The sequence below is a fragment of the Aspergillus terreus genome, genomic scaffold (genome assembly GCF_000149615.1).
Source record: "Aspergillus terreus NIH2624 scaffold_10 genomic scaffold, whole genome shotgun sequence".
NCBI lineage: Eukaryota > Fungi > Ascomycota > Eurotiomycetes > Eurotiales > Aspergillaceae > Aspergillus > Aspergillus terreus.
In genome coordinates, this window is record NT_165933.1 from 597,650 (window position 1) to 623,002 (window position 25,353).

Sequence of the window (25,353 nt, forward strand, 5' to 3'; positions counted from 1 at the left end):
GTTTCCTTTGTTTGAGCTTGAGACGTGATGGCTGAATGAGAACCAGCCACCTGGGAGGTACATGATGGAACATGATTTAATTATTCAACGGTCTAATATTACGCTAATAATTTTATTCCTGTGCCATAGTTGGCAGTTTTGTCCAGTCGTGATATTTCATATATTCATAACGCCTTCGTGATGAGATCAAGTCGAGTAAGAATTGATATAGTACTGCGGATTAGCGACGTTAGCAGGATATGTGTCCAGTGTTGCAGCTGAACTCACCGTCAGACAGGAGTCTTCTCCATTCCAGCTACTGGGCAGATAGACGTAGAGCACCAGCGCCGTCTCATGTATAAAACCTAGCCCGGTCAGCTCCACCAACACAAGCACCACGCATACAGCCTCTGTCAAACTCACAAGCAACCACCTTCGGACTCAGCCGACCCACACTCAGCACGCGGCCCCAGTCCTTCCCATCAATCCTCACCTTCGCCCACCCGGCCTCGTCGTTCTCGCCCAGTCCTCGCATGCGCTCACTCGGCAGCTGCTCGATCTGGCTCTGCGACAGCTGCCCCGGGTCCAAGGCCGGATTCACCAAGTCCGACCAGACACTCGAGATGCGCAGCGCATCCGTCGCGATCGCCAACTTCAGCGAGCCGTGCATATTCGCTGACAGCTCGAGACGCGGGGCGCCAGCCGCCCCGGCTCCAGCTCCAGCTCCAGCCCCCGCGCCCTTCGCATCCGCCGCCAGCTTCGTAAACCGCTCCGAGATGCTCTTCAGCTGGATCAGACTGGGCAGGATGATGTGAACGTCTGGGTCGCGGCACCGCGGCTCGTGCAGCCCCTCCACGGCCGACTCGTGGAGTACCTTGACGGGGATTTCCTGCGAGATGACGGTCTCGCGTTCGCGGGGGCCGTTTGCCGCCGCTGTTGTGTCAGACCCGGTGGTGGGGTCGGCGATGCCCAGCGCATTCGAGCCCGTGGTCCAGGAGGAGGCAAGAACGGTCAGCGCGAGGAGAGGCACGTTGCCCTTTTTTGTGAGACGGAGTTGGGCGGAGGTGGCGGCGGCGGCAGAGCGGAGGGCGCGGTGGAGGGCGCCGACGGGGACCTCGAGGTTGATTACGCCCGAGTTGGATTGGAGGGTGTAGGTAGATTCTTCGAAGATGGCGTCCTGGGGGTGTCAGTGGGATGGTGGATATGGGGTGCATTGGGGGGGAGGGACGTACGACTGGAAGCTGGGCCCAGACCTGGGTGCCCTGGTCGGGGATGATGGTGAATCGGACGGCGGCATCTTCGAGACGTAGCCAGCAGACTTTTCCCAGGGAGGAGAGGGAGGCGGTTAGTTCTGGGAGGGTGGTTAGAGGTTGGTTGATAGATGTCTTGACGCGACGCGCCAACTGACGCGTGCGGAGGGACGGAGACGGACGCGGGAGACGTACTGGTGAAGGTGGTGATGTTGGTCAATTGGGTTCGAAAGCGCATGGTTAACTCATAGTAGTCATTCCTGGATAGGAGGGCTGTAGGGGGAAAGGGTGTCGCATGGTGGTGGTTGAAGATGAGGTTGGAGTTGGAGATGGACAGATGCGGGCGGTGGCAGTGGAGAAGACACATTCATTCTCCGCATTCCTCATGGATAGGGTTCTGTCTACATTCTTTTTACATTCTTTGTGATATGGTGCGTTTAGGTTAGAGTGTTGTATAGATTAATGTAGAATGAGTATAGGGGTCACTTAGAATTGGAGTCTTTCATCGGATCATCTACAGAGAGGGGGTTGTATACTAGCTTCCACTCGGATAAGAACGCACACAATCCAGAGGCTGGATGGAACCTCCTTACGGTGGAAGTCAGTAAGGGCAGGGCATCTCTTGCATCCCGAAGATTTCTGCCCTTGCATCCATTCTGTTCGTCCGAGGCCTGATCGGGATAAATATAGAGCAATAGTCGGCCTAGTATGAGCTCCACCACCCACCGCGTGTCTCCATCTAACCGCCACCACTTCATCTCTTCCTCTTTCTCTCTCTCTCATCCTCTTCTCTCGTCGCGACAACATTCTCGAGCTGGTCTCATTTCTCTCCACTCCTTTCCACCCCTCACACACACACTCTCGCTCACTCACTCCTCTTCTACCCAATCGTTCTTGGCTCTTCGTAGCCATCTCCTGTCTCTCTCTCTCCTGATCTCCGTGGTCCACCCCCCATCCTCTATCCCAAACGCTTCTCTCGTTTCTACTAAATTGTCCTCGACCTGACATTCTCCTGCCTTCTTCCGAACAAGGATACCTACCATCTTTACATTCACTGCCCGAATCCCTCGAGGATTCACACCTTGCAACCGTCTCGGATCCCTCCCTCCACTCCGGATCCTCCCCCTTATCCAACCCCGGGTGTTCGCCAGTATCACCGCCGATCTCGACGCGTCCCAGCATGCGCGCTTGTCAGCCATTCTCTCGCCTCTCCCCGACTGACTCCATATTACGACCTCCCTCCATTCACCCGCGCCTGTGAACCGTCTCTGAACGAGCCTTCCACGAAGATGGCTACTCATCCTGCCAGTCCACCTCATCCCCCAATATACCTCCCGCCGCCCCAACTTCAGTCTCCCTCCGCCCGCTCCCCGTCTCCAAGTCGAATAGCAGTACCAGACTACCAGTCGATCGATCCACTCCTGGGGAAGTTATCCCCCGAAGCCACTCTCCAAGCCTTGACCTCGGCCGACGCGGTCCCGACGAACGAAAGGGGCGCCCACGATATCCTCGCTCGGAGTATTTCCCAAGTCTCACCCGCAGAACGCGCCCTCGGTATTCGAGCCGCCATCGTCGCGCAGAAACTCGGACTGTGGTACCGCGAACTCCAGGGCTGGCAATGGCCGAAAGGCACCGATGCTCACTTAGGAAAGGGATTCATCTCTCCTCCCGTCGAGACCGAGAGCGCGGAACAGGAATACTATGGGAGTCTCCCTGCGGCCGTCGTTGCACAGCATGAAAAACGTATTGAGGAGATCCGGGATGAACTCGAGAATCTAAATGTCGATGAACTCAAAGAACACGTGCTCAGTGCCCACATTCCAGCCCGGTCTCGACCTTCGTCATCCAACAGCACCGTGTCGACGCCCCCTCCGCTCAGTTATGTTCAATTGAGTGACTTTACCGCCGTCATCACGGCCACGATCCTGCGCGCCCTTCCCCTTCTGTCCCGTCTGAATAGCCTCCTTTCTGTCTGGGATGTTCGATTGTTGGTCCTCCGCCAGATCCCTGGACTACTTCGGGGCCTCCGCCTGGCCCGTTCCGAATTGAGCTCCGCGATGGACCTGCTGAATTCCAGCGATGCGCCCACCGAAACGGACCCTTTGTATTCGAGAGCGAACTACCATGTCAAGCGCACCGCATTAGAAACCACCGTTATTTCGGCTGGTAGGCGCATGGATCGGATCCTCGACTCGTTGGAAGGACGTGAAGACTCGTTGCCTGAAGCGTGGATCGACGACTTGGAAACCGTCGAGTCGGAATTTGGATCATGGGTCATGGAGGCTGAGAAACGCAGTGTCCAGAATGAATGGCGACGCGCGATGACAACCAAACAACAGAAAGCGACAGCACCCGAACTCGAGCCTATCAAAACAGATTCACTGCCCGAAGAATCTGCCAGTGCAGATGTCTTGATCTCAGCCGGTTTCCTCCCATCCGACATCACACGCCCGCATTCAATGGAAACGATAGAAGAGGAGCCACACAGTCCACTGAAAGCCGTTGCTGCGGATCTCCCCAGCCTTGATCGACCCTCTATCGTCCTGACAAGTATTGAAGCCACTACTTCTGAAGTACCTGGCGCCGTCTCATCTGAAGGCGTGGGGTCGAGTACTCTTGACCCACCCCTCGACACCAAGGCGGATGAATGCGACGTCCAAGCCACTACGGCAAGCCCAGTTGAAACCGAGTACCCAGAAACTTCCGAAACAAGGGAAGATTTGCCGTCTAGCAGTGAAGCAGGCGATTCCGAACCAGCTTCATATGTGCGCGAAGAATCGGATGGCGCGGCCAGCCCTCAATCCACCAATCTGCCTGCAGAAGAGCATTCTCCATTGCAAGAAAAACCGGCCGCGCAACTTGATGACGATGAATCTCACAACTCTGTGCCGTCTGTTTGTGCTCAACATGGAACATCAGAAACGGAGGGCGAGACGCTCCGTGCTGGATCTCCGTGCCATTCCCTATCATCTGCAGATGCTCCTTTCCCTGAACCGTCGTCGGGACCTGAGCTGGTACCTGAGCTAGACCCTGAGCAAGATGCTTCGCCTCCGAAAGATATTGACGCAGGCAAATCTATTCCAGTCCAGGAGGTATCCAAACCTGGTGAGGTGGAAACACCGAAAGGATCAACTGCGCTTTCTCCTGAGAATGAGAGTTCTCCCCACCCCTCGGCTTCATTGAACCAAAGAGATACGCAGCTTACTACTACTGACGTTGCTGCTGTGTCTCCGGTTTATGGCAACGATCTTTCTACGTCTCAGTCAAGCGCCCCATCAGAAGATTCGTCCAAGTCTAATCTATCGGACGAAGAGGAGAAAGCAGTGTCTTCACTTTCCAATACACCCGGAGAGTCCGATGAACCTCAACCTCCCAAGCGGCCTTTGGAGAGTCCCATAAAGCTCTCTAAAGGGGTATCGGCACGCCCACACTCTGAGAGGGACGATACAAGACCTCACGCTCGTCGGTCGTCTATTGCATCTGCGGCATCCTACTCCGACTACCCGTCGCTCATATCGAGTCCGGAATTCCATGGACCGCGCACAACCACATCAACGAATGAAACACCATTACCCTTGGAGACACCCCCTCAGGTCCGATTAAAGTGTGAGCCGACCGATCCTACCCCTTCAAATAATCATACCTTGCGCGCAGACCGTCTTCTGGGCCTAGACAAAGATGTGACGCCTCCACGAACCGCATTGAAGCATAACCGAGCTCTGAGCCTTCCCTTGCAGCGCTTTATCAATGAGCGACTTGATTTGGACTACGAGAACGAGAACAACCCCAGTGTGGAGAGCGCCACAGCCGACAAACGTCCAAGAGATGTATCTCAACCAACGAGGCTAAGTTCTCGGCCAGCCTCTGCTCCACGATCACTGAAGAAAAGCCGACAGCCTGCGCCGGCTAATAATACTCGTCCGCATAGTCCGATACAGCGGATGGAACCGCCTCTAGAAGGAAGCCCTGTGATTGAATCGGAGGTCGGAAAGCCTGACCGCACAAACCAATGGAAACATAACGAAACTGCTGGCCAGGAGAGGATGTCAAGTCACCCTCATCTTGAGCAACCCATCCACATCGCAGCTGCCCGCTTGAGACGGCAATTAGCCTCGCATCCCAGCCTTGAAGACATCGGGGGACATAAATCTTTTGCAGAGGAACCACATTCGAGGTCTGTGGCCAGGAACTCGTCCCGACCATCGTCTCGGAGCAATCGGCCGAAAAAGCCTAAGGACCAGATGGATGAGAAAATCAGCTCCATCCTGACGAGCATCCCAGGCAACATCTCCCTGATGCAAGCCGAGGATTCAGAGCAGGAGACATCCTCTGTGGCGTCCTTTCCTTTCAAACCTAGAGAGCTTCGCACAGCATCACGGAGTCGAGCATCATCGCGCAGCGGCACCCCCGGTCCAGGCTTGACCATCACGCCTGCTCCCTCTCGCCGGAGGCATTCCCACGCCCCGGGCGCCAATGAAATGAAGGTATATCACCTCCATGGGGGCGACAAGCCTGTTAAGCTCGCATGTCGTACCGTTGGCAGAGATGGAGAGCGTGTCATGGCACGCATTGGTGGTGGTTGGTCCGACCTCGCCGAGTATCTGACGGTATATGCTATGCATCACCGGAGTCGACATTTCGCCGAGGCTCCCCGCGTCGAAGTACAGGAGCTGTCCTCTCGCGAAACCACGCCGTCATATGTATCACCTGCTATCAGGGTGCCTTCCGGGAATGGAAGAAACACTCCATCTCGGCCTCAATCAGTTTTGAGCAATCGACCACCCTCCTCGCTCGCTGTTCGCAAACCCCGACGCTCTTCAAACGCATCTGATGTAGCTGGATTCAGGGCTGTCAGTGCTGGTGCAGCTCTAAACTCCTCGGGTACCCCGTTGTCGACAGTGTCGTCACGTAGACGCCTTTCAGTTTCGTCCAATACCTCCGCGGGCGCGGCATCGTCTGCAAACTTCTCACCCTCAACCACAATCGGCGGTACCTCTCCCACCATCCCACTGGGGCTCGCCGGGCCCAAACCGAGGTCCCGGCGTATCTCGATGACGCCGGAGAGTGAAGCCTGGGTGGAAGATGTCCTCGGCCAAGCACGACGGAGCGCATCTTTGCGGCCGCATCCCGTCACCCAGGACCAGGAATCCACCGGGCGTCGAACACCGGCTCTCGCCAAATCTCGAAGCATCAATGATATCGGTGCGGCAGGTTCCAGCAGACGAGTTGTTCTGCGTGGACTTGGAAGCCGCTTAAACTGAGATCTCCCGGTCCTTCTAAACCTAATCACCATTTCTCCCTTTACCTCGATCTTATCTCATTAATCTCCCCATAGCACTGGCGTTACCGTTTGTCCGGGTTTCTGTTTGGATCACAGCACAAGCGCGTGTCAAAAGTGTCTGGCATTTGCATTTTTATTGGTGTCTGTCTTATTTTCGTTGCATTCTCGGGCATACCTTTTATACTTCTATACAGGGCTTTACATTCCGCTGCAGCATTACAAGCGAACAGGTTTGGGGTCTTTTTGCATATACGATCTTCCGGCTGGTTCATTTGGGTGTTATTCTATTGAGCATCTTTCTGATATCTTGATACCCTTGTCTTTTTCCGGTGTCGGCCTTTTGTTAGGATTTTAGGACAATTTTCCATGTCCTGTTGCCTGTTTGTCTATCATATCGCACATAATATTTGGCATAATAGTGCATGTATCTTTCTCATTCTTTGCATATCGTATCACCCTAGGGTAGAGAACATAGTGTGAAGCAGAGTCATCAGCATTGCCATTCATAAGGTTGAGCGCCCTAGAATACGAGACTAATAAGAAGTTGAAAGATGAGAGCAGAAAATCTTTGCTATTTAGACAATCCTTTGGTCCTTGCAACTTGCAAACGCTCAACGCAAACGCCGTATCCCCGGCCCGATTCCGAATCTCGCAATAGTTCGTTAAGCTATAGAAAACACATAGATGTAGCATCTAGCAGATACTGGTATCATATCTCGTCATCCATATTCCACCTGAACCAGGTGACCCATTTCAGGGCGCCGCTGGAGCATTTTGTTGCCGTCCCGACGGCTCTTGTTTCCAGAAAATATCCTTGCGGAACAAATCTCTCAGTTCTGGTGAAATGACCTTGGGCTGCTCCGTGCTGTCACCCGCTAGAGGGCTGCCACTAGTTCCTGCGCTGACGCCACTACTATATGCAGTACTTGAGGGGCGTTGTGGTGATTTGCCTTTGTCTGGGGAAGACGGGTCCGCAGTCGCAGGTCTTCGTTGGTGGGCTGCGGGAGCCGGGAAATTATTCTTCTTATCGATGGCCTGAACGGCGCGTTCAAACCGGCGGAAGAGTGATTCCGCGCGGGTCAGTATTGGGACAAGTTCCATCGTGTTCGACAGTTCGTTGACTGAATGATCGATTAGGCTGCAGCTTTACCAGCTGGTGGGGATGGAAAATCGACTCACTGTATTTGAGGACTTCGTCAAAGTGTTTGAGATGGTCCATAATCACGTCGCGGTGCTTCTCAAGAATGGCGAGCGCAATAAACAGGTGGAAACTGCTCGAATAGTAATCTGTCCATAGTGTTTCCCAAAGACGGAGGACGTCGACCCATTCGAATTCGCGCTTGTACCAGACTAGAAGCATGCGGAAGAAGAAGAAGAAGTTCGTGCTGTCGGCGGATTGAAGGTGCAGATAGAGCCGAGGGTCCATGAGTTGCACGAGGTGGTCCAGGGTGAGGAGCTGCACGCGCATGCCTGACTGGTCGCGTAGGAAGTTCTGTTCCTGTACTCAAGTTAGTGGGATTTGTAAAAACAGAGGTTGCAAGGCTGGAGGATTGTACCATTCGATCCATGAATCCGACAAATGCCCAGAATGCAACAGCGTCGTCTTGCATGACGGCGTATATCGGCGCCAACAGGTCACTCATACCTTGGACGTAGCCAAGGTCCGGGTTGTATTCGTTATATGTTAACAGCATGTCCTTCATTTGCTCCAGATGCACGTTTGTCCCTGTATCCGCAAATGGCGAGTCTGGGTCTGGATGGGGAATGTCCTCTCCCGCGAACAGAGGTATTGTGCGATCGGTTCGGTGGACATCCTTTTCTACAGTTCGTGAGGTTGCCATATTAGCAAGGGCTCCCCATTCCAAATCAACTGCCAAACTTACCAATCCGATTCCTTTGCTCTTTCCACCACTCATACTGCTCGACCGTGGATGATCCTTCGATCATTCTCTCCCACCAGGCGCCCTTCAGGCGGATGTACTCATCGCGCTTAGAATTCATCATGACCTGACGTTCCTCTCGACTGCTATCCCATGAGTATACCCCAAGGAGGAACAGCCATGCCTCTTTCCGGACACCGTCGTTCGGCTCGAGGCCTCCGTGGAATATCCTCTCCTTCACCTCGTCGACAGTGACCTGTAACCGCCCAGTCATTGGGTCGAAGAACCCCTCCCACTCTTTCAACGTCAGGACTTTGCGACGCTCCTGGATAGACATGGTCCCAGTCTCTAGGTCGAGGATCTCAAAATCGCCAACAGAGCTGTTTTCCATTTCGAGGACATCGCGAGCCGTCCATATCCGTTGGTTGCGCTCACGTTCACTTTGTTCCGAGATGCTCATAGCCCAGCGAGCCAGATATAAACGAGCGCTATCGAATTCATCCTGCAGAGTCTGGATCTCGGGGGTCTTCATCAGACGCCGAACCTGTGGAGGGATGCGCGGATTATCGGCGATTTCGTTTGCTGTCCGGCGCGTGAAGGTGGTGATCTTGCTCAGCTGTTCCAGCACTTTCCACCTTGTTTCCTTGATTGCCTTCATGAACGGATCCATTCCAGCGTCTTGCGGCCCGCCAGCACTTGGACCTGCCGGTGTGACAGCTTGGTCCTGCGAGGTTCTCGCAGTTCCGCCTGAAGACAACGGGCGTCCAAAGGAGATCCGGTCCTCGTCAGATGGATTGATCAGGTAGACGCTACTATCCACGGCGGACCGCTGAACCTCGACATACTTCCGAAGCCACCTGAGCACCTCGTCGCCACCCCAGAACACAGTGCCATCCTCGCCAAATGGATCGAAGGACTCTTGTGTTCTTCGTTTCTTCTGTAGAATAGTGGACTGGCACTCACTGTCATGGAAAAACAGTGCGGGGAAGCTATCACCTGCTCGGGAGTTGATCACGAGACTGCCGAACCACCATCCTAGACTTGGAGGTCGTACAAGGAGGGAGTAGATCTCTGATAGCGGGACAGCAAATGCGTAGAGACCGATGGGATCTTTGTATGTCGTTGTGGCAGGGAGGGGCGGTACGAGGTATTTCTGTTTCGGCGGCGAGTCGTCTTCGGAGAGGTCGACTTTGACGTAGGTGCTGTAGGCATCACCCAAAGACGATTCGGGAACCCAGGCCAGGAGGTAGGAGGAGAGATCAGATTTTTTTGGAGAAGAGGTGGGGGTCGTGGTATTGGAAGAGGAGGGGACAGGCTTTTGTTGAATGAGGGCGATGAAACCAGGGATGTTGTCTTTGAACGAAGGCGTGGGATGCACGTAGACCTATAGAGCGGGATGAATCGGAACCGCGGTCAGCCCGGAGTAATTGAGTGGGAGGTGCGAGGCGACGCACCTTGCTTTTGGAGAACAAGAGCTTTACGCCCCTTCGGCTTGTGGCGTGGGAAATGGTGTTGTATTCATCCTCCTCGTCGTCGCTCACATCGTAGAAGGATGCTGTCGGGGAAGGCGGCGAAGGCGGAGGGGTATACTTGGCTCCGGAGCTGGCCATGGTGGATGGGAAGGGGGGATCGTCACTCAAAGCACTAGGGAGTGAGTGAACATGCTTTGAGAGGAGGGAATAAAGAGGATCTTGTTGACAGACAGCGCGACGAGAGAAGAATGCGGAGAGAGGAAAGATGAAATGAGTGGAAGAATGACTTCAGCGCGACAATCGACGTAATCGGCGGACTCCACCTGATTGCAACGCCGAACATGTGATCTATCTAGGCAACTATACACTCTCAACTATTTCAACCACCTCCCTTCGGATCGTTACTACTTGGATTAGGTTATGAGGATATTGCATTGTGATGGTTTAGGAAGAATCCATGCTAATTTCAGATTTCAGACTCGGACCTATCCGGACGTGGAGAGAGCCAAGCGTAAAGATATATTCCAAACTACCCCATTCGAGACTCCTGCTTAGCTCCCTCCACAGCAGCAAGATAGCTCGGCCGGTCCTTCACATAGAGCTCTACATCGATCTTCCCTCCGAGGTTTGCGCCTCCATTGTCCAAGGTTCCAGCCTTCACACAGGTGATGTCGGGCATGATTTCCAGTTCGGTATACAAGCTCGACCCGCAGGTAGGGCAGAAGAAGTGTTTGTTAATCTTGCCACTAGCACCAGTGGCGTCGTAAGACGAAGGGGTCCCTACAATCTGATCAGACTTGTCACAAGGGTAACTGTCAGATGAAGGCCTTTGTACCTTTGGTGACTTTAAAGCTGGTCCGAGGAACACATGCGTTGGAGGTGAACGCGCCACCAGTCCACTGCGACGGGGCGTAAGTAAACAAGTCTGGAGGACTTGTGGTTCTGACACTCACCTTTTGGCAATCCGTACAATGACAAAGTGCACGAAGGTATTCATCGGCTGTCTTAGACTCAGCATGTTGCTCTGGTATGAAAGACAGTAGTGGTGTTCTCACCTTCGGCGGAGTAGGTGATCGCGCCACACATGCAGCTTCCTGTGAGTGTCATGATAACAGAGTTGTAGGCGGTAATATTGAGGAACAGAAGAGATTGGAGGAATTTGAGGGTTTCCGGACGAATGGATCGGAGAATATTTGACTTTATATACAGTGGACAATCGCAAAGCGGGGTGTTCAAACACCGGAACACCGGCCGGCGTTGGCTTCAATCCCCGAACCTCGAAACGCATAGCTTCGCGTATGATGTCTGATTGAGAAACAGTTACAGAAAGTCGCTGCTGTCCCTTCTGAGTAGAACTTCACTTGCTGGCCTATCATTGTCATAGGCGCTGCGAGCTTCCCCAGCCATTGCTGCTACCCCTTCGAAAAAGGGAAAGCAGCGGTCCATAACCCGCAGCACATCTTGAATCGCATGAATCAACTCCTCTGTAAGTCTCTCGATTTCCATGTGTCCTGCGCCCCGTTCAGGACCATTCAGTAAATCCCGATACCTATCCCAATTTCCGGATGCTAGAGAGCTTCTCAGAGCATACTGCAAGACTAACATACTAGGTAGTGTATGCTGCTTGCATCGCGCAGCACGCAAAGCACGCAGAGTGCGGGAGCGGTATTGACTTGACAACTAACGATCCTCCGGAGCAGCTGCCTTCGAGCTGCATTGGTTGAATCAGAGCAGAAAGGCATCGCGTAACCGCTAGTGCAGAGGTCATATAGATTGTTGAATATTTCATCACCTGCAGGTCGTCAATGGTTCCACATGTATTCCGTACTTCTGCCGACCTGGATGGTTGAAACCCTGGAGTGTCAAAGTACACATCCGCAACATCTGATGGAGTGATGGCGGCCAAATCGCAATGCGCCATGGTAGAAACGGCGCGGTCAGATAATGCTAGAAGTCGGTGGAGTTTCACGCGTGCACTCTTCGATGTTAGGAACCTGTAAAATCCACCTGAAAGCCGGAGCTCTCACTAACCGGATTACCATTCTAAGCAGGCCGGCCTGACCGGCGGCTGAGGAAGACGGTGATAAATACTGGCACTTTGAAACATGAAGACATTAGATGTTGATACCGAAGAGGACTTGGCATGGAAAGTCCAGCGGAGACAGGGGGAGGGATAACAGCCATCTTGTTCGAGTTTGATCATCTCTTTCTGTGGCCCACAAATATGTTTATTGTCCACAACAAACTCTCATCTATAAAAAGTTTCAATGATGCCGCTGATATCAGAGCTTTATCCAAGTGTAGGGTCCTTCTGAGACACAGATATGTAAGGCTATTTGGTTGATTATATCGAGAATTCGGATATAATACTGTCTGTTGAGTGTCAGCAAATACATCACCAGTTCTTTGATATAGACGATAATGAATATTGAGATCTCGTTTGCGTGATCCTTCCAGAGGCACTTAATCTCGGACATGTGATAGTTCGAATCGCACGCTACAGTTGAACTATATAGGTAGGAAGCTTGCTTTAGTATATCCGCAATTGGCGACAGGTAGGCCACACGGACTGCTCTTGGAAAAGACAATCTAGATTGCAGATCAATGCCCCTCGTATCATTTGGCGAGCAACATTGAAGAAATTACCTAAAAGCAACCAAGCTCTGCGGGGGAACACATAACCTCTTCAGGTAATAATATGCCTGTCCAATTGAAGGCGTATGATTCACAGGGATCAGATCTGCATCATGCATCTAGTTCCCCATCCTTCATATACAGCCGTGCCTCCATGCTCTAGATATCATATTCTTCTATCTGACAAAACCAATGTTTGATATCTGACAATGTCTGAGCTTGCACGCACCCTTCCAGCTTCATGGTATCGCAGCCTCCCGCTGTATCAGTTGGAGAGGAGAGCGGTCTTCCTGAAGGTATGTACACGGGACCACACACTGCGTGCGCAAGAGTCTGATGGCCATAGTCCTGGTACCTCCTTGGGCCTGTGACGAGATTTCAAAATATCGGGGAGAGAGTCGAGTATGAGATTGCCCAGCAGTCTATCCTTGCCTATCGAAGCTCAGGAGATTCGAGCTTTCCTGGACCGGACGAGATATGCGTGATCTGTGCAAAGACAGTTCGTATCGCGCCAGTGGGATGAGATACACAAACCATTGACCCTGCTATAGGAGAGACCATTACCCAATCATGTAACCCCGACAGGTCTCGTATTTGCCGCTTTGTCCGATGAAGCACCTACTTTTCACCAGTACTTTCCCGACCTAGAGCCGTTACTTGAGCGGGTGGATTTCACCAAACGACCGTACAAGCGCAGCATCAAATACGAGGGTCGGTTCAATTGGAAGACCATGTAATTGCATATATTCGACTAGTGGGAAATCGCTCGCTGACCAATATCAGGGTGGATGGGTACCAAGAATGCCTGCATTGCCAGTATACCCACCCCTCGTTCTCCATCTACTATCCGCCGACATTCTACGAAGTGCACAACCACCAGAATTTCTCGCAACATATTGCAGACCCAATGAAGCCGGATGACGGCTTGTTCCTTTATTTCTTCCCAAATTGCACTCTGAATGTATACGGTGGTGGAATGTCATCCTTCCGTGTCTGTCCGACCGAAGATCCCAACGTTACCAGGATGGAATTCGACTACTATCATGTCGAATCTGGGGAGAAGTTCGAGGAGTATTACAAGTTTGTTCGACAAGTTGCTCTGGAGGACTACGAGCTCTGTGAAAAGGCTCAGGATAACCTCACGAAAGGGGTATATAGTGAAGGGATTCTGAACCCATCCAAGGAGAACGGTGTCTCCTGTGAGTATTCATTCCCAGGACAGGTTTTGACTTGCATCTACTAATGTTCTTTAAGACTACCAAGACCGTGTGTTTGAACTCGTATGTGAACAGCACGCTGCAGATATACGGGGTCAAGATCAGAGTCGTTCCATGGACCTTGAAACTGTCGAGTCGGCGCATGTTGAAGCAGCGGCATAATACATCGTGCTTCGATTAGCCAACCTGTAGGAGAAGATCTATAAAGTTTGCCCCGAGGCTATATAGCATCAAGGATAGTGTTTAAATGTCGTCCCGACCTATGTAGTAAATGCCCTGTTCATGGCTTGTACCACCGATCGATGCATGGTGTATTTCAGAATTTCAGATAGTATAGAAGATAGAGACTATCATGAGAACCCCACTCCCCAGTTAAATGCGACGCATTCAAGTAACCAAGGAAATCAGGACCGTATAAGGCTATGGTATGACTTCTGATATCATTTGCTGCTCCTTCCTTGCTGCAGTGGACCATGTGAAATCGACATGCAGGCAGGTGGTGGAGACGGGATCAGTGCTCATTTGGGATCCGTAGCTCCCAGGGATCCTTAAAAGGCAGGACGGTGCTTTATGTTGCTCAGATTTATTTGCTCCTACGACTGTATAACGGATAGCCACTTGTTGATGCCGTCAGAATGGATGCTTTGAACTCGTATACCCCGGCTCCAGTGCTGGTTGCCATCATGACACTTCTCTTCTTCTTCTATCGCGCTCGGCCATATCTCTTTCTTCCAGACAATAAAAAGCTTTGCCATGATGAAAGCGAGCGTACCAGTCACACCCCTCAGCCAGGGCTGTCCCAGGCCGTTTCGAAAGAGTCGGAGTTCCCCGAAGCATGGTTCGTGGGCAACGATATCTTTGAGCTCGAGAGACGGGCTATATACAGCAAGGTAGAACCACCACCAGCAACAAGATAATTACTTAACAAAACATCTATTCGCATTTTAGAACTGGCTCTATCTGTCCCATCGCAGTCGGTTTGTCAAAGTAGGCGACTACCAAACGTTCAACATCGCAGGGTTCCCTATATTCCTGATCCTGGGACGCGACGGAGACGTCAGGGCCTTCCACAATGTCTGCAGGCACAGAGCATACACTATCACCAAGAAAGAGAGCGGATCCTCCCCGGTTCTGGGATGTCGCTATCACGGCTGGAGCTATAACGCCTATGGACAGCTCATCAAGGCCCCTCACTTTGATAACGTTCCGGGGTTTGATAAGTCGCAAAATGGCTTGTTTGCGGTTCATACTTTTATGGACCCAACGGGCTTTATATTTATTAATTTGGATGCGAGCCGGGCTGTTCCTCCGGTGGATATCGATGGCTTATCTTTGTTCGTCCGGAGCAATGCAATGGAGGGCGCCAAATGGGTTAGAGGGAAATCTGTGGAGGGAGGATTTAACTGGAAGCTGGGCCGTAAGTAGTGCATGGTAATTTCGGGACTAGATACGGCTGACATTGTTTCCAAGTCCGATCTATGAAGTTTTTTGATATTACACCAGTGGAAGATGAACTCTCACAACAGAGCTCTCTACGGTTTGCTCTCAACCTGCTGGATTTCCGCCGACCACCTCAACACCTGCACCTTTTCCCGATGAGCTCTTTTCATACTATCAAAGGGACACGGGCCTGGTATACTTTGAGCTTTGTTCCCATTTCCGCGAAGAAAACATCCGTGCGATACGATCTATATACTCGTGGAGATGAATGTTCGCATTCCGATATGCTTACCGAGAGGTTTGACAGTCTATTAGTCAGGTTTAATCAGGCGCTAGAAGAGTATCAAGAGGGGTATGTGCCAATCATGCGTATAATTAAGGATAAGTACTGATATAGTGCCTTCATAAGGGCTTTGGTGTCCATGAGCTCGGATGTCGAGTTGGACGGTATAGGTCAGTTCCCCACGACCCTGTTTATTGATGCTAATCACCAACACTGGAATGTGAAGACATGCAAAGAACTATTCTGGAACGCCTTCAGGCGCATGTAAAGCTGGAGAAATCTCTCGGCGCCGAAGTATTTCCAGCCATGCGGAAAGGTCGAAACAACGCCAGGTTTGAACAGGCTGAGCAGCGTGAGTTTTTCAGCAACCGCAATACTGCTCTCTGAAACAGATCACTAATTCGTATGACAGTCTGTAGAGAGATTGAATGTTCTGGATCGTCTCGTGCCGACTTGAGCTGGTGATGCCAGCAACCACGTGGTCTAAATGAATAGATATAATTAACAACTGGTACACTGCTCTCATTTGATGTCGAGCCATTGTCCTAAATTAGTTATCTCCCGTTGCGGTAGATACAGTGACGCAAAGACTCATCAGCGGTTGCGGCGTTCCTTGGATCACCGTATCATCGTATGATCTCCTTCAACACATAAATGGTACGACGTCATGCTTCTCGGGGGTCGATTTCCGCAAAATGAATTTAAGCTTGGTGAATTGTACCTTGAAAGCAACTTTCTCTCGCAATGCCACTCCATGCAAGACTTCTGTCTCGCAATTTAGGGCTGCGATTACTAACTCAATCCAAGTGTTCACGTACACCATTGAGCTGCTACTCACGAGTGCCAGGGCGTCTGTATAGTCACACTACCAAATTCAATGTAAGCCAATCCCCCTTCCCCCCGCAGAGATCTCAGAATTGACACTATACAAGTCCGCAACCCCCAGCGACACCATGAAAGCCCTCGTATACAACGGACCCCAAAAGCTGGGAGTCGAGGACCGTCCGAAGCCAGAGCTGAAAGAGTCCACAGACGCGATCGTACGGGTGTTGCACACCTCTATCTGCGGCACAGACCTGCATATCCTGAAGGGGGATGTTCCCACTGTGGACGAGGGACGCATCCTAGGCCACGAAGCAGTCGGGGTGGTTGAATCCATGGGCAGTGCCGTGTCCGGGTTACAGACCGGCGACAAGGTGCTGATTTCGTGCGTGTCGGCCTGCGGCGTGTGCGGTCCATGCCGGAAGGGTCTCTCTTCGCACTGCGCCTATGGGGGCTGGATACTGGGTAACACGATTGACGGCACGCAGGCAGAATACGTGCGAATCCCGCATGCGACGTCTTCGCTCTTCAAGTTGTCTGACAAGATCGATGTGCGGACGGCGGTCGTGCTGTCCGATGCGTTCCCGACGGCGCTGGAATGCGGCACGCTGAGCGCGCATGTGCAGCCCGGCAATACGGTGGCGATTATCGGTGCAGGCCCGGTGGGCATGGCTGCGCTGTTGACGGCGAAGCTGTACTCGCCTTCGTTGATCGTGATGGTTGATACGAATGATGCGCGGCTGAAGAAGGCGAAGGAGCTCGGTGCGCACGAGACGGTCAACTCTGCTCAGACTGATGCGAAATCGGCGTTGAATGCCCTGACGGACGGACGTGGGTTCGATTCTGTCATTGAAGCCGTCGGTATTCCTGCGACTTTTGAACTGTGTCAGGGGATCATTGGTGTTGGTGGTTCTGTAGCGAACGTGGGAGTCCATGGAAAGCCGGTTACTCTCCATATGGAAAGGCTGTGGGATCGTAATATAAGTAAGTGTCTTACTTGTCCAATGTTTAGTGTTTAGTGGCAGACTAACGAGTGGCAGATATCAGAGCATCGCTGGTGGATGCAACTACTACGCCGATGTTGCTGCGTCTCTTTGATGCGGGTCAGATAGATGCTCGTCCATTAATTACACATGGTGAGCTCATAATTTGTGCGGAGTTATCTCCATTTACCCGGCTGATCCATACTAGTATTCCCGTTTAATGATGTGATAAAGGCGTATGCGACTTCCAAGGAAGCCGCAAAGGAAGAGGCAATGAAGATTGTGATTGATATTGCGGAAGAATAGGACAGGCTAGGTATGATTCAGCCCTGCATCGTTACAGTAAATCAAGCTTTATCAAACTTTCTGGGGCGCTATATGCTCTTATTATATTGTGTTACTCCAGTTGAATGAGAGAGATTGCCAGAACAATCTAGATAGACACAAGAGTGCCACTCGAACACACAAACTAGATGAACTACCTACTCTATAGAAGCAGTACCAATCTGCTGGATACAGCCACAAGACCTATATCAGTTCCCCATGCTTCTTGACTTTTGTACATCCATGGTTGTTGAATTCACATGGCGAGGTATTACGAAAGGGATATTGGCCATTGGATGGACGAGGTTTCTAAGGTTCGATGGCACATAGTTACTCGAATCATTTCATCTGCGGTGCAGCGCTGTTTGGCAAACATAATGCTTGTCTCCATCTGAAGAGATTCCGAGGAGATGTAGTAGCGTTACATCATCGTCCGTTTGGGCCTGCCACGCCGTGGCCGCATCCGTCGCAGACTCCAGAACATTATAAGTCACTGGGACACGCGCAGACTCGTTCATTAAACAGACATTTGTCGATGTATGATAATACCAAGGCATACTGTGATCCAAAATTATGAGTAGAGCTCCTGTTCTCCGTCGGCGGATCCTCTCCGGGGTGACCTTGGATGCGAGGCATTCCTTCTACTCCCCGAATGGGATACCCAACAGACTGCCTTATTTCTCTACACAAAGGAGTTTTGGCAATGTCCCAAAGCGATATGCTCTGGGCCGCGACCGTCCCTGGGTATCCTATGCGCTTGTTCTTTCGGCATCCGCCGCAGCGAGCATATACCTCTACGCGCAGAAGCAAGGCAAAATACGACTCGAAGGCGCCCAGGAGAAGAGTCACGGTGCAGACCCGTCGCTGAATCCCAATGCGAAGGAAGTAATGCGCCAACATTCGGGTACATCTCCCGCCCATATCGCCGACCTTCCTAGGGAAAAGGCTGTCTTGACGACAGCCCCCGACGTTCCTCCCCCTATCGAACGCGACCATCCTGTGCTGTTAGAAGTCCCGCTGGAAACAACGACCAAGATGATCCAATTGACAAGCGCTTATAAATATGAGGCATGGACGTTCAACGACTCCGTCCCGGGGCCCTTCATCCGCGCCCGGGTCGGCGATGTGGTCGAGCTCTCTCTGACGAACCGCGACGAGACAGGAAACCCACACAACATCGACTGCCACGCCTTTTTAGGCCCCGGAGGCGGATCAGCCATTACCACCGCCTCCGAGGGCGAGACAAAGAAAGCCTACTTCCGGCTCATGTGTCCCGGTGTGTTTATCTACCACTGCGCCGCCGCTCCCGTGCCGGTGCACATTGCCAACGGCATGTACGGGCTGATATATGTGCAGCCGGAGGAGGGCGACCTGCCCCCCGTGGACAAGGAGTACTATGTGATGCAGAGCGAGTTCTACCACGAGCCGCCGGAGAAGCTGGACAACGGGCGATTGTCGCCGGAGGTGGAGTTTTCCTATCCCAATGGGCTGCGCGAAGAACCGAGCGTGGTGGTCTTCAATGGCCACGAAGCGGCCGTGACGCGAGACAAGCCGCTGAAGGCGCGGATTGACGAGACCGTGCGGATCTTCTTCGGCAATGCAGGGCCCAATCTGACGAGCTCGTTCCACATCATCGGCAGCAACTTTACCAACCTCTACCGCGACGGAGATGTGATCAGCCCTCCCGGGCGGTTCGTGCAGACGACGAGCGTGCCGCCCGGATCTGCCACGATTGTCGATATGAAGATGGTGGTGCCAGGGACGTATACTCTGGTTGACCATGCGATATTCCGCCTGGACAAGGGGGCGGTGGGTTATTTGAATGTGTCGGGTCCGGAGAGAAGAGAACTTTATGGCAGCAATGAGGCTCCGGCACCGTGTGTGGGATGCAAACTGCATCCATGAGATACTCCGTACTACGTATCATGAGGAATGGATTTGGACTGTCCAACAGCCTAATATAATGGCATTACTAATGGGGATCCAGCTAAAACCAACATAAAACAGCCTAAATGGTTGAAACGGCGGTGAGTTCTTGGCTACAGCATTAGCCGCTGAGCTGGAATGGAAGCCCAAGCAGTTGCCAAGTATCGGTTTCCGGTCGGAGTAGATAGACGACTCGAATAAAGTCGGCTTGACGGCGGCTGGAATTTTGGAAGTGAGTAACTGTGCCTCGACAGGAGCGTGAACACAAGCCCCACCGGCCTCAGCGCACTGTCCAGCCTCTTGTGTCTTTATTATCGTCTCGTGTTCCGTGGTCTCAACTGCCCAACGCTTGGAGTCTCACTCCTCAGGGCCCTGTACTCCGTAGGTATTCCGCGCGGGCAGTTCCACCCGCTAAAGCACCTTCAAGGAGTGAGTTTGTATGTTGCTATTCGTATCAAATGGATCAAAGCGGTCGTCCATACTGATCATTTTCGAGCTTTGTTCAGGATCCAAGCTGGGTTGTTGGTTGTTTTGGTTTACCCATCCTATACAGCTCGTGTCAGCACAATGGCTGTCCCTCCCATCGCAAAGGCCACCTTGCAGGCTGCCCTGATCAACGCCGGCTCGAATGTGCTGGCGCAGGGAATCAAAGCCTACAAGAATGAGGTATGATAATATAGCTTTGTGGTTTATCGTACGAGATCTAGCCGTGATATGGAGTACAGGGCTTTCAATCCGTGTCTACTTCCTGACACCCATGTCATAGCATTTCAAGCTAATTGCCATTCGACGTATTGCATAGACACCCTTTGAGCTCGATCTCCAGAGTCTTTTCTATTTCACCACCTACGCTTTCATATCTTCACCATTGATGTTCTTGTGGGGAGAAGGACTGGAAAAAGCACTCCCTGGATCTGTCGAGTCCGAACGCACGAAACCCAAAACGGATAATGACAAGACGCAAAAGCCGAGGCTCAATGTGAAGAATACCGTGTTGAAAATCACGATCGACCAGACTGTCGGAGCTGTGTGGAATACGGTCCTGTTTATTGCGACCCTCGGCCTGCTGCGAGGGGAAGCCTACGAAACTATTCTTGACCAGATCCGTACAGTAGGTCCATCCTGTCTTCGGGATACCGTCATTATCTAGTAGTGTTCCACGAAACTGACATTTATCCTAGGACTTCTGGCCGATGGTAATTGCTGGGCTGAAATTGTGGCCCCTCGTTTCGATCCTGAACTTCACTGTTGTGCCTGTTGACCAGCGGCTGCTTGTTGGCAGTCTATTTGGGGTTGTATGGGCTGTCTATCTTAGCCTGGTGACGGGATAGATTCTTTGGTGCAAGGGAAGGCAGCTTTAGTCTACTGGGGTCTGAAGATGAATCGGGTCACAGAAACACCACAAATTGGATCGCATATCTGATTTACTGTCAGTGAGCTTCTTAAACTAAAACCACGTACTCAGAGGTAACCATGGTGTCTGTTAAGAACTACTAAGTAGCACTCCAAGGACGAACCAAGAGGCCGTTGATGAGCAAAGCTGATGGGATTACCGGTTGATCGGGCAAAAGCGACTTTTTTTCCCTGCTAATATCGAGCATTCTGAGTCGACCCACCGCCATTTGCCTCTTCAAAGAGAGATGCTCTCATCGACATTCTCACCTATCGGAAGAGCTTCGCCTAGGTCCTTGTTCATGCTTTCTCCAACTCGTATTCCACTCTATAGCCTTCAGGGAAGTACTGCTTGAGGGTTTTGGTTTTTCCCGGTTTGCCTCCCCCGACAATGGGTAGTGGAATGGATGGATCAGTAACCCGAAGAACAGTCGGCAGTTGATGTTCTTCAAGCCCTGTCCGCCGGAGGTCCTCTCGAAGACGGTCGATCGTGATCTCAGAAGGGGGAATAGTACCCTCTCTAGGACGAAGGATGGCTGCCACCGCCTGTTGTGATCTGGCCGTCGGGAGAGGCACCACATGGATCTGTCGAACATACGGCAAGGACATGACGGCGGCCTCAATGTCCGCCACGAAGACTAGGTGCTCATCAATCTGGACCACTGCGGTTCACGAGTTAGTAGACCCCCTCAAACAAAGGCGAAGGAGCTAGTCAAGAACGAGATCGTACCATCGACCCGAAGGCGTCCTTTGATGTAGTATTTCCCACCTTCGCGCCGGACTATATCGCCCGTGCGGTAGTAGCCTTCGTCATCAAAGGCTTGCTTGGTGAGATCTGGCCGGTTGAGGTACCTGGGAGATCTTAGCGACTATGCTAGGTGCAATCTCAGCAGAAGATGAGATAGCGTACCCGAGAAACATGTATCGCGTCCGGACTAACAGCTCCGACAGCGGTCCTTCTCCAAGCTTTACGTCAACCCCGGTCTCCAAGTATCCCACGCAGTTCTGTGGGGTCAGTTATGTGCATTTCCTGGGATTCAAGTCGTTGGATGACAGACGGGGCTTGCTTACGTTGGAGAAGTCTTCATCAGTGGGGATAGTCAGGCAGATATGCCCAACTTCCGTCGCAGCATAGGTGTTGATCAACCTGGGTGCGTTAGGAATAGCCAGCCAGCGTTGTCGCATCGGCTCTGGGACGGTTGACCCTATGACACCGGCATAGACCAGGCTCCGCAGTCCGCCAAGATAGGCATCTTTCTCTGCGGGTGGAAGAAACGCCAGGTTCTCCCAGTAGAATTCGATTAGCTCCTGATAGACATTCGGAAAGTCCACCAGAGACGACACGGTTCCAGTGCGGATCAGCTCCCATGCCCACCGAGGCGTCCACACGGCCGGTGGGAAATGGACTATACCGCCCAAGACAATATAAGCCAGCGAGTATAGACTCCCTGTCGCCCCCGAACCAGGCGCAGAAGTCATCAACGAAGCTAGGTTGGCTATGAGTTTGGCGTCCAAAACATCGCTCACCCTCTTATTGTTTGTTTCTCGTGAGTGGAGGACCCCCTTGGGCCGGGAAGTGCTGCCACTTGTGAACATGACGGTCCCGATAGATTTAGGATCGGGCCGATGAGCGGGATTGACTGTGAACTGTTCGGTTCGAGAGAGCGGCCGAGGGGGGAGAGATTGTTGAATGTTAAGAGCAGGACACGTTGCGAGATCAGAAAGTGACTGTCTTGTTACCCGGGCATGGCTTGCCAGGAGGACGGCAGAGGCCTTGGTATCCTCGATGAAGCGGGCGATCTCAGGCCCAGGCAAATCATCAGCTATGGTACTGATTAGTACTATACTTGCATCCTTCCATCTATGAGCATCACGCTGCGCTCTATTTATGGACACATTGAACTCACATATGCAAGCTACCACTGCCCCCAGGGAGAATACAGTCAAGTATCCAACAATCCATTCGTATCCCAACGGAGCTACAATCAGTATAAACACACCTTGACCGGCGCGAAGAGCAGAACGAGCTTCAGGTGTTAGTATATCCAATACAGCTTTTTGTAGGCCTAGGATATCAGCGAGGAGGTCGGCGCAATTAGTGTTCGAATTAGTCCGGTGGTCGTAAAGAGTGACTGCGTCGCTCTCAAGATGCTCGTTGGCGACTTTCACCAGGCTCTGGAAGATGAACTCGTCAGGCAGACCGGGGATCTCCGTTTCCCACGTCATTTTCTGTTCTCGAGGGGCCTTGGTGCGTTGGTCGTGGTATAGACAACGCGATGTACGATGTTGAACATGACTGCAGGACAACCTTTTAAAGTGCCCATTCCAACTTGTCACCCTTCTGGCATAAGTACATCGGCTCGCAACGTTCGCAGAAAGGGTTTGACCGCCATTTCGCAGAAAAGCTTGTGAAAATACCAGATCAGGGGCGGGACAGACCCGAATAATGTGTCCGTCCCACCCCAGGGAAGAAGGGATCGAGCCACGGCAGACGCAAGGGACTGAATCTAGGCGCGTTGGCGCGAAGTTGGTCGGCATCAGTGCGCCAGAGAAAATCAGGCGATATCGGTGAGCTCCAAATTGTCCTTGACTTTGAGCATAGATTCGGGTTGGGCTAAAAGGGCTCTAGGGCTTCCGTCGGACGATCCTGAAGTATATAACTCGACCGCATGCACCCCTTGTCGTTTGCACCGTCCCTCCGAACCAACCATGAAAGTCCTATGTTTGCATGGCGCGTTCTGCAGCGCAGAGGTTGGCTCTCACTAGGCAGACACCGTATCTGCTGTCACTGACATATGTCACAGACCTTCAAGGCCCAGCTGGGCCCTCTGGTAAAGCTCTTGGAAAAGCCGGGCTCGATTGAATTCAAATGGATCGATGGGTTCTACACCACCGAGGCACCTCCGACCTTTGGGGAGTATTTCGGCACAGCACCGCATTTTCGCTTCTTTCCCTCCGAATCCAAAGACTTCAAAGACGACCCTATTTCCAGCATCCTCAACTGCCCAAAGGGCGTGACCGCGGAGGACACGTTACGAATGCTACACAACAGCCATGAAGTATCCTATTCGCAGCGGATCCAGCCAACCATGGACATGATTTTCCGGGTTCTGGAAGATGATCCGGAGATTGAGGTAAGCCCATTGCTCAGTGTTGGCTGAGCCGGTAGGCTCAGAATGTTGATAGGGACTGTTTGGGTATTCCGAAGGGACCATCCTAGCCTCCATGATTGTATTGGAGGAGCAGCGGCGCTGGCATGAAGACGGCCGCCATCGTCAGATCAAGGTGAGCCTTGACGTGCAGCTTCCATTCTCGTGCCGTTAGTCCTGACCATCCCGTTCCATACATAGCATGCCACCTTTTTCGCTGGCTGGCCGCCCTTCCTCCGCGATAACAACTCGACCAAGTTTGCCCTCGCCGATGAATGCGACGACGTTATCACTGTGCCCACATGCCATGTCGTCGGTTGCAATGACCCATACATTGATGCGGCTCTGGCGTTGTATTCGATGTGCGATGAAGATACGGCAACGCTATTTGACCATGGAAAGGGACACACAGTGCCACGCGACATGAAGACGATGCAAGAGCTGGTGTCGGCTATCCAGGACACGTGGAGCAAGGCAGAAAAGCGCATGTCGTGCAGGTAGACAACTTTGACGAGCATACAACGGTATCGCATTCGCTAGGTTTGGGAACTTCCGGGTTCCTACACTAGACTTGTATATTAAGCTACGAAATGGTATACTTCTTTCCCTCCAGGGAGTATCTTCTAGCATGCTGTAGCATTACAGATAGTTAATGCTATCCCAAATCTGCGTCCACAACGCTCAGATCTTTTGTGAAGGTATCCGCTTGAGCAAACTTTCTATGGTGGAGGCAATCTAGGGATGCTTGGATCGTCCTTTTAAGGGCCGAAGTATATCGGTGTTTTGACTCCTCGAGCTAGGGATGGCCCTAGTTCCAGCCCACGGAGCATAAATAAACAAGGAATGAATGAATGTGTCTGAGTCTTTCTTCAGCACGAGAGTTCATCAGGCGATTCTCTTACTATCCTGACCAAAAACACGGTAGGCCACATGGCGTTCCCTTGGTTCTTTCTCTTCTGCAGCTATTGCGCATCTATTTGTGCTTTGGCTTCTTTCCAGAAAGGTTCATAGACACATCCAATGAAAATCATATTACAGATCAAGAGGCAAAAAGCCGCGCAGTAGTAAGGACGGGGAAGGCTACGCTACCTTATTAGTCCCTTGCTCATGTTTCTACTACTCATTGCGGTGGTCGGAGAATGAACGGGTGGCACGATAGAGGCCACTATATCTCCGATTGCACGCTGTAGAAGACCATAAATTAGGATACGACGAGCAAACATCGCGTAATATCGACTGTGTTTTTGGAATACATAATGTAGTGATCTTGGTGTGCATCTCGAATACCAGTGCTGCCGCTAATCTCAGATTCCCAAGTTCG

At 52.0% G+C, this 25,353-nt stretch overlaps 11 protein-coding genes across 11 annotated transcripts; 7 read left to right on the forward strand and 4 right to left on the reverse strand.

Annotated features, from left to right (window-relative positions):
- Positions 1-186: 186 nt before the first annotated feature.
- ATEG_07056 (checkpoint protein HUS1 family protein) lies at positions 187-1,467 on the reverse strand (the record flags this gene model as incomplete). Its single annotated transcript, XM_001209742.1, has 5 exons — positions 187-213; positions 268-344; positions 403-1,156; positions 1,212-1,330; positions 1,425-1,467. 5 exons carry the CDS (start codon positions 1,465-1,467, stop codon positions 187-189), a joined length of 1,020 nt encoding a protein of 339 aa, XP_001209742.1.
- Positions 1,468-2,518: 1,051 nt separating this feature from the next.
- ATEG_07057 (GAS2 domain protein) lies at positions 2,519-6,490 on the forward strand (the record flags this gene model as incomplete). Its single annotated transcript, XM_001209743.1, has 1 exon — positions 2,519-6,490. One exon carries the CDS (start codon positions 2,519-2,521, stop codon positions 6,488-6,490), a length of 3,972 nt encoding a protein of 1,323 aa, XP_001209743.1.
- A 773-nt stretch (positions 6,491-7,263) lies between these two features.
- ATEG_07058 (GTPase-activating protein GYP7) lies at positions 7,264-10,000 on the reverse strand (the record flags this gene model as incomplete). The annotated part of the gene is made up of 5 exons (XM_001209744.1): positions 7,264-7,631; positions 7,690-8,008; positions 8,067-8,329; positions 8,394-9,774; positions 9,845-10,000. 5 exons carry the CDS (start codon positions 9,998-10,000, stop codon positions 7,264-7,266), a joined length of 2,487 nt encoding a protein of 828 aa, XP_001209744.1.
- Positions 10,001-10,391: 391 nt separating this feature from the next.
- On the reverse strand, positions 10,392-10,969 carry ATEG_07059 (GFA family protein; the record flags this gene model as incomplete). Its single annotated transcript, XM_001209745.1, has 4 exons — positions 10,392-10,642; positions 10,698-10,761; positions 10,816-10,886; positions 10,918-10,969. The coding sequence occupies 4 exons, from the start codon at positions 10,967-10,969 to the stop codon at positions 10,392-10,394; spliced, it is 438 nt and encodes a 145-aa protein (XP_001209745.1).
- A 1,736-nt stretch (positions 10,970-12,705) lies between these two features.
- Positions 12,706-13,875, forward strand: ATEG_07060 (aromatic ring-hydroxylating oxygenase subunit alpha; the record flags this gene model as incomplete). Its single annotated transcript, XM_001209746.1, has 5 exons — positions 12,706-12,792; positions 12,843-12,995; positions 13,048-13,229; positions 13,280-13,695; positions 13,760-13,875. The coding sequence occupies 5 exons, from the start codon at positions 12,706-12,708 to the stop codon at positions 13,873-13,875; spliced, it is 954 nt and encodes a 317-aa protein (XP_001209746.1).
- A 1,191-nt stretch (positions 13,876-15,066) lies between these two features.
- On the forward strand, positions 15,067-15,823 carry ATEG_07061 (putative iron-sulfur cluster-binding protein; the record flags this gene model as incomplete). Its single annotated transcript, XM_001209747.1, has 4 exons — positions 15,067-15,130; positions 15,184-15,505; positions 15,551-15,606; positions 15,663-15,823. The coding sequence occupies 4 exons, from the start codon at positions 15,067-15,069 to the stop codon at positions 15,821-15,823; spliced, it is 603 nt and encodes a 200-aa protein (XP_001209747.1).
- Positions 15,824-16,389: 566 nt separating this feature from the next.
- On the forward strand, positions 16,390-17,547 carry ATEG_07062 (zinc-dependent alcohol dehydrogenase family protein; the record flags this gene model as incomplete). The annotated part of the gene is made up of 3 exons (XM_001209748.1): positions 16,390-17,242; positions 17,299-17,394; positions 17,450-17,547. The coding sequence occupies 3 exons, from the start codon at positions 16,390-16,392 to the stop codon at positions 17,545-17,547; spliced, it is 1,047 nt and encodes a 348-aa protein (XP_001209748.1).
- Positions 17,548-18,138: 591 nt separating this feature from the next.
- Positions 18,139-19,556, forward strand: ATEG_07063 (putative multicopper oxidase; the record flags this gene model as incomplete). Its single annotated transcript, XM_001209749.1, has 2 exons — positions 18,139-19,442; positions 19,553-19,556. 2 exons carry the CDS (start codon positions 18,139-18,141, stop codon positions 19,554-19,556), a joined length of 1,308 nt encoding a protein of 435 aa, XP_001209749.1.
- A 502-nt stretch (positions 19,557-20,058) lies between these two features.
- Positions 20,059-20,641, forward strand: ATEG_07064 (uncharacterized protein; the record flags this gene model as incomplete). The annotated part of the gene is made up of 2 exons (XM_001209750.1): positions 20,059-20,157; positions 20,318-20,641. The coding sequence occupies 2 exons, from the start codon at positions 20,059-20,061 to the stop codon at positions 20,639-20,641; spliced, it is 423 nt and encodes a 140-aa protein (XP_001209750.1).
- A 542-nt stretch (positions 20,642-21,183) lies between these two features.
- ATEG_07065 (uncharacterized protein) lies at positions 21,184-23,109 on the reverse strand (the record flags this gene model as incomplete). The annotated part of the gene is made up of 5 exons (XM_001209751.1): positions 21,184-21,545; positions 21,614-21,735; positions 21,824-21,888; positions 21,955-22,706; positions 22,884-23,109. The coding sequence occupies 5 exons, from the start codon at positions 23,107-23,109 to the stop codon at positions 21,184-21,186; spliced, it is 1,527 nt and encodes a 508-aa protein (XP_001209751.1).
- A 569-nt stretch (positions 23,110-23,678) lies between these two features.
- Positions 23,679-24,533, forward strand: ATEG_07066 (uncharacterized protein; the record flags this gene model as incomplete). The annotated part of the gene is made up of 2 exons (XM_001209752.1): positions 23,679-24,017; positions 24,234-24,533. 2 exons carry the CDS (start codon positions 23,679-23,681, stop codon positions 24,531-24,533), a joined length of 639 nt encoding a protein of 212 aa, XP_001209752.1.
- Positions 24,534-25,353: the final 820 nt, after the last annotated feature.